This window comes from Oreochromis aureus, linkage group 22 (genome assembly GCF_013358895.1).
Source record: "Oreochromis aureus strain Israel breed Guangdong linkage group 22, ZZ_aureus, whole genome shotgun sequence".
NCBI classification, from domain to species: Eukaryota; Metazoa; Chordata; class Actinopteri; order Cichliformes; family Cichlidae; genus Oreochromis; species Oreochromis aureus.
In genome coordinates, this window is record NC_052962.1 from 11,695,925 (window position 1) to 11,703,239 (window position 7,315).

Genomic DNA, 7,315 nt, shown 5'->3' on the forward strand with positions numbered 1-7,315 from the left:
GGAGAACAGTATGTGAGTGTGTTGTATGTCAAACCTGTGCTCCACCTACTAAATAACACAGTTCTTCCTCTAGCTGATGAAGACACAGACCTGACGAAGGACATGCAGAAAGCCATCCTCAAGCATTTAAATAAGAAGTATAGAGACCCTGCAACTGATGGCCTACTGGATATGGCCTCCTTTGTTGAACCACACTTTAGATCATCATATATAGCTGATGACCGAAGAGAGTTCATCTTGACAAAAGCAACAGCAGAAATTCAGTCACTGCTAGAGACGCAAGCTGTGTCTGCCACAGAGTTACCACCATCACACACAAGCACAGGAGCTGCTGGAGATGCCCGGAAAGAACCCAAGAGGAGTAAACGAAGTCTCTGCAGCTTTTTCAAAAAGGCATCCATTCAGCTTGGCCCAGCTGCCCTCAATGACATAGAAGTGATTGAAATTGAGCTTAAGAGTTACCTGCTGGCACTGAATGTTGAAGGAGAAGCTGACCCACTGGATTGGTGAAGGCTGCACCAGGCTAATTTTCCCAGGGTGGCAAGCATAGCCAGGAAATACCTTTGCATTCCTGCCACAAGCGCTCCTTCACAAAGGGCATTCAGCACCAGTGGCAACATAGTAACATGCCACTGATCTGCACTGAAGCCCGAGACTGCTGACAAACTTGTGTTCCTGGTGAACAACCTCTGATGTGCAAGAAAGTTTCATCACTGCACCAGGGGCGGATCTAGAGAAATTTTCTTAGGGTGGCATGAGGGTGGCAAAGAAATCAAATGGGGTGGCAAAATCAAAGCCTTTTTTTTTTTTCCCCAAACACATATGCAGGTGGTTACATATGGTTAAAATGATTCAAATGCAGTAAGTATACACATTTTTCATATAAATATAGTCTATTACTTAATTATTGTCTGTAGCCCACATAATTACACACTTTAGTTACATAAAACATGAGAGTTTTGATGTTATGTACTGTATAGGCTGTATAATAAATAAACATGTAGCCCAATAAGTATAAAATCCAGAAAGCTACACAACATGGGGCGGTTCATTTACAAACACAAGTCTAACTTAAGTTTCACACTGTTTTTTGTTAGAAAACAATCACGTTGTTACAGCTTAAATTACACAAAATGTCAGAAATCTGCACTGTCATGAACAAAAATTTAAACCTAATTTTTCATGATTTGTTGGATTAACCCACTGAGGTCTGAAATACAACCGGCCATTTTTGACTCCTTTTGAGTTTACGTTTGTATTTCACCGTCAAATTGTTTCATTTTATTTTTTTCCCCTTGCCTTGTCATTCTTTTCAGCTCAACTGAATTTAGTTGTTTTTTTCACTGACATACTGCATTAGTATTACTGATCTGAAATCACACAAAGAACTTAAAATCCTAGTAGTATTTTTTACTGTAAAAAACCCCCCACAGACATGTTGAGTAAATTTTTATAACTTGAAATGCAAATATAAATTGTACATTTTGTAAACATATACAACTATTTATCTAAAAATGCAGCCAATACACCTGCCATTTTCTTCATTTTGTACAACCATTTAAAAATATTACTAAAAGTAAAATGAGAGAACAATCAGGTTTCGCAATAAGATGCCCCACAAATGATGTGTGCCAGTAAAAAAAAAGTTTGTCCACCAAAACACAGAGGAGAACAGCACAGGGATAAACCTGCAGGCCTGACAACAGGAGGTGTATCACTCCGCTGGTTTTCTACTTAGTGACAGTGTTTACACTGCAATGTGCCTTAGTGACATTCATTAGTGCCCTCACTGACACACAAAACAAAACGACTACACAACAGAACAACTACACAACATAACACACTAAGTATACACTCCACACTAAACGTCACAAATCTCCCACATCTAAAAACTCTCTCTCTCTCTCTCTCTCTCACTTGCTCGCTCTGTCTCGCTGCCATTACCGTCACTCCCAAAACTCTCCCCTCTTCCTAAACAACCAAATCCCACGTGTTGACTTTTTTTTTTAAAATTGGTCGACATGGTGCATTTTTCCACCGATAGGAAAGAGGTGGCTTCTTTTCCTTTCTTTACTGTTTTCGCGCTGTCCTTAGAAAACGCTTAAAACACACACACACAAAAAAACGTGATGACAGTATTTAGAAAAAGGCATGGCTTATATATGTTATCATAACTCTGGATTTACTGGCCTGTAATTAAAATTTAAAAACTTTGAAGTCCGAACTTTCAATGTGGGCTGAAATAGAGACTCAGCGTGTCTGCAGCTTGTTGCTATGTCAGCTTAAATCAGTCATGTAATTTGGAGGTGCAGCATGTCCGTGGACCACAGAGGGTTAATAACACTCACCTTCCTTCCATTTCCAGAGTGTAACATCCAACCAAATGTGTAAAATCCGAAATTCCCATGGTGTTGTTCAAAATGTGCTCTGACACAATCATAAGCATGGCTTGCTACTGAAAACAAGAAAAAAGCCGGTCTGCTATGGGCTGAACCATTTGTTAATGGTGCAGGGGGGGAACACTATGCAATATATTCAGTTTTAGCATTTATATTCACTGTTGACTGTAACTACGCTCAAACTGTTAATGCTATCTTATTTTAATAAACAACACTGTCATATGCAAAACTGGGGTGGCACTTGGGGTGGCAAGGGATCATTTTAGGGTGGCACTTGCCACCCCATGCCACCCTTCTAGATCCGCCCCTGCACTGCACGCAAGGACCATAGACACTGATGTTGTGTTTGTATTTGCACTACATATCGCAAGTTTGAAATTTCTTGTTCTATATTTAACAGAAAAGGAACCTGTTAAACTTGAAGAGTTTTCAATTCAAATATGTGCAGCTTTATGTGCAATATAAATAAGTAATCAGGACAGCAGGGAGAATTGTAATGTTTGTTTATTTACATTTTGCACTTCATTTTCAACAATTTAGAATTTTGTGTTTTACTGATATTTTACTTGCATTTTTTTATTCAAAAATGTTTGTGCATTTAACTTTATTTTTATTTGTTATTTAAGAATTTTGTGTTACGTTGTTTGGAAAAAGTTGAAAAGTTTTGTCATTTAAATTTGTTTTAAGTTTTGCACAATGTTCTTAAAATGGCATTCTGTACTTTTTTGAAGTGTGTTTATTCATCTGCAATATATCTGGCATGTGTGTATGTTCAGTCACTTTGAGATCATATACATATATACAGTGTTGGGAAGGTTACTTTTAAAATGTATTCCATTACAGAATACTGAATACATGCCCCAAAATGTATTCTGTAACGTATTCCATTACGTTACTCAATGAGAGTAACGTATTCTGAATACTTTGGAATACTTAATATATTATCATGCTGTTTACAACTACATGAATGTCCTATTGCTGTGATTTATTACTGTTACTGAAGGTCCGCGGCTCCGAAACGTAGTAAATGGACCTCTGGCTAATACGGTGGGTTCCGTGTCAGGCTGGTAGCCGAAAACTAGCTTTACTTTGTTGTCTGGGTCAACTTTGCTTGCGGGAGACAGAGAGAGGCGTTGAAAGGCTTCTCCAACGGAACTTATTTTTTCCGGAGGAAAACACGAACACAGTGTACAGTTGAGTCTTAATAGCTTACTTACAAATGGGCTCCTCAGGCACTCTTCTTGGCTGCTGTGGTTATTATTATATTTACATGCTTCCAGCTCCCGTTTTTGCTCCGTGACAGCTCGGACTTTTCCTTTCTCTCCCTCCCTCGCTCACAGACACATAACGGGTATGGTAGTCCATTCTCCCTGCAGCACGGACTACACTGCCCATCAGGCTACATGCTTTAGAGCTATGCCTGTAGCATTCTGCCTTTTAGCTTAGCACAACAACAACAACAAAAAAGCGCTCTCTCACCCAGGAAACACGCAGAGAGAAAGCGCGTCACCCTGTAACCATGGCAACCGTAACGCTGCCGCCTGGAACAACAGAACGTAGCTGTCAAACAAACCCAAACAGTCCTGACCCGCGACAATATGAGAGAGTGATATTATACCCCTTATGTCAAAATATTCATGAGCTTTTTGAGTGATAGGTTGAAATGAATTATTCATGAGCTCCGGAAGTAATAACGGAAGTAATTAAAATATGATATTCATAAAAATATGATATTCATAAAAATTATGATTTTCATAAAATTATGATATTCATCCAAAATATGCTAGTTCATTGCTTTTCTTCCCCCCAAAAAAGAACTAATTGATTATTTTAGAAAAGTTTTTATATCAAATAGCATTCTTTTATTTTTAATCCATTAAAAACTTTTTCCTTTTTTCCTAAAGAAACGCCATCTGGTGGTGGGTCAGCGCATGACAGCGCATGAGTGCGCAGGGCGCGCACCCCTGCGCCTGTGTGTCTGTGCGCAATTGTGCGCGTGCCTGTGTCTGGGACCGTGCTTCTGTGGGGCTCCGTGTTTGTGTATTTAAAATGTGTTAAATCATAGTATAAGTGCTTAGTTGTGCTTTTATAACGTTCAGTATGGCCAGACATACAGGGTGCATGCCTTGTGGGAAAACTTTATTTCAATTTATATGCATTTGTTTAATCCGAACAAAGAAATTTAAAATCAAACTCAGAGTCACAAAAAAACAATCGCGATCTCCGCAGCTCCCACCCGATCCTTAGGCAAATAAGCAGGGACAAACTCCTCAAAAACCCTAACCCTTTTCTCCAAAACCCTAGAATAACTTGTTAGCTACCCCTCTATTCCCAAAACCTTATACTCGATAACAGGGGAAATCCTGAAACCAAATCCTTAGGCATTTTTTCTCAAATTCAGCGCACGGCGGCACCCACCCGATCCTTAGGCAAAATAAGCAGTGAGAAACTCCTGAAAAAACCCTCCGCGCTTTCTCTCCAAAACCCTAGAATAACTTGTTAGCTACCCCCTCTATTCCCAAAACCTTATATTCGATAACAGGGAAATCCTGAAAAAACCCTTAGTGTTTTTCCTCCAGACTAGCTCCGTCTAAAATACAGCTCAGAGTCTAAGTTCTCCTTTCGCTATCACTCCATCCCGCAACCGCTGCCAGAGCAGCATCTTTTTCCTTCTTGTTCGCTCCCCGGCTCCTCTTCGAATGCTGCTTACCTCGTTCGAAATTTTGCGCCGGAGACCAACTCCGCCTCCCAGGTAAACCTTACTGCCCCACTGCCAATCACATAACAAAGGGGCGGCTCCATTCGCACCCCGCTCACCCAATCGGATACAAGTCGGGTTTTATGGTCCCCCCGCCGATGTTAAAACTTGCAACAGTGTCTCACAAGCCATCTGACTTCGGACGCGTGGACAACTACCGCCGCTCAGACCACTTCAACAATTGGCGGCACTCAGACCGAATTCACAATAATACCCCCGTCTCCAGACCACTTCAACAATTGGTGGCACTCAGACCGAATTCACAATAATACCCCCGTCTCCAGACCACTTCAACAATTGGCGTCACTTTTACCTGTGTGCATATCAATCGGTAAGTGGTACTCTTGCTTTCTAACTACATTTTGCACTTTCCTTTTTTTAACCATTTTCTCTCAAAAAGATTTTCAAAGCCATCCAGAAATAAGTACTCTAACACCTGTAATACACTTTAAAAAATATATATATATATAAGCTCCAGTTTATCACTCAGAGCTAAAAAGTGCTTGAGTACACTAACAGCGATCATGTCCTCCTCAGGTACCTCTTTTTTTCTTACTCCTGTTCATATAATGCTTATATTTTACTGTATTTCCTGTTTTTTAAATACTCCTTGTTATTTCTTTTTAGACTCTGAAATAAGCCTGTTTGATTCTTCTCTTTTGGATTATCTCGATCAAATCGGTAGGTCTGCTTCATTCTTCTTGTCCCTCTTAACAGTTAATTGTACAAGAAAAACAAAACATTAACCCTCCTTTTAACTTATCAAACTTTTTTCAGACATATCGGATTTGGACAACTATGTTTTTTCGACTTCACCTAATTCTTCGCCCAGTTCTTCACCACCACCGGTTTTAGAGCGAGCTACAGGCAAGAACATCCGTCTCTCGACCCGCGAGAGGCAGGCCCTGCTTTCTGCAAGGGCTTGCCCAGCTTCATCCACCCCTGCCGGCGCTTCAGCTCCCCCGCGTCCCTCGGGAAAAAACCTCCATCTAACCGCCCGGGAGAGGCAACAACTGTTCGCCTCACACGCTCCCAGTGCCCCCGCCGGAGCTTCAGCTCCCCCGCACCCCTCGGGGAAAAACCTCCATCTAACCACCCGGGAGAGGCAACAACTGTTCACCTCACACGCTCCCAGTGCCCCCGCCGGAGCTTCAGCTCCCCCGCGTCCCTCGGGAAAAAACCTCCATCTAACCGCCCTGGAGAGGCAACAACTGTTCACCTCACACGCTCCCAGTGCCCCCGCCGGAGCTTCAGCTCCCCCGCGCCCCTCGGGGAAAAACCTCCATCTAACCGTCCGGGAGAGGCAACAACTGTTCGCGGCACACGCTCCCAGTGCCCCCGCCGGAGCTTCTCGTCCTGCATCGGGACCAAGACATCCACAGCCCCTGCCTCTGAGATCCAATCTAGGTCAGTCACTCTCGCTTTTTCTTTTTCTCTCATTTTATAAAAAACTATCGCCTTTTCTATTAAACATCACTAACTAATTTGTATCTTACCCTCAAATTCTTAGGGCATCTCAGAAGGAGGCGTAGGAGGACCGTTAGGCCAGTCAGGACAAGGAGCACAAGGCAAACACGCAGACAGCGAAACCAGCTCGCTTCCATCGCTCTTCGAGCTGTATCTCTGTTCGCTGAATTAGTGCAACTCATCTTATAATAAGGTTTTATTTTATTTTATTGTTTTTTATTTTTTATTTTTTATTTAAAAAAAAAAAAAAAAAATTCTTTGTTAAACAATAAAAAAAAATGGACAACCAGGAACAAGATATTCCAGACCCCTTTCTTGCTTTAGAAATAGAGTTAGCCCGGCTAAATGAAAACGCCCATCATTCACAGAATACACCTCCGCAGAATCATGAACAACCTGAGGTGATCAATAATAATAACGATCCTCTAGAACTGATTGATTTAGCTCTTGCACAACTAGCCCATAGTGAAAGTGCCCCCCCAGAATAACACTGAGAATTTAGGAGTGGAGCATGTTGAGGTTCATTCTCAGCAAAACATTGCCTCTTCTGACCCTTTCGCCGCTCTTAATAGCGCTTTAGAAGCCTTAGCACAAATACAGCACGAGGTTCAAATACCTCCAGAATTATTGAGTCAAATAAACAGGTTAAATGAAAATAATTTTAATGATAGCCAGCATTCGCTCAGCTCTA

General features: G+C 41.5%; 1 protein-coding gene across 1 annotated transcript; it reads left to right on the forward strand.

Moving 5' to 3' along the window:
• Positions 1 to 5,681: 5,681 nt before the first annotated feature.
• On the forward strand, positions 5,682 to 6,813 carry LOC120435748 (translation initiation factor IF-2-like). Its single transcript, XM_039605822.1, has 4 exons — positions 5,682 to 5,694; positions 5,785 to 5,838; positions 5,935 to 6,564; positions 6,668 to 6,813. Exons 1-4 carry the CDS (start codon positions 5,682 to 5,684, stop codon positions 6,811 to 6,813), a joined length of 843 nt encoding a protein of 280 aa, XP_039461756.1.
• The last annotated feature ends 502 nt before the right edge of the window (positions 6,814 to 7,315 follow it).

Excerpts from the sequence above, each read along its gene's own strand:
- LOC120435748 (XM_039605822.1), top strand. Across the intron at positions 5,839-5,934 it reads GGATTATCTCGATCAAATCG|ACATATCGGATTTGGACAAC; the intron begins GTAGGTCTGCTT and ends AACTTTTTTCAG. Across the intron at positions 6,565-6,667 it reads GCCTCTGAGATCCAATCTAG|GGCATCTCAGAAGGAGGCGT; the intron begins GTCAGTCACTCT and ends TCAAATTCTTAG.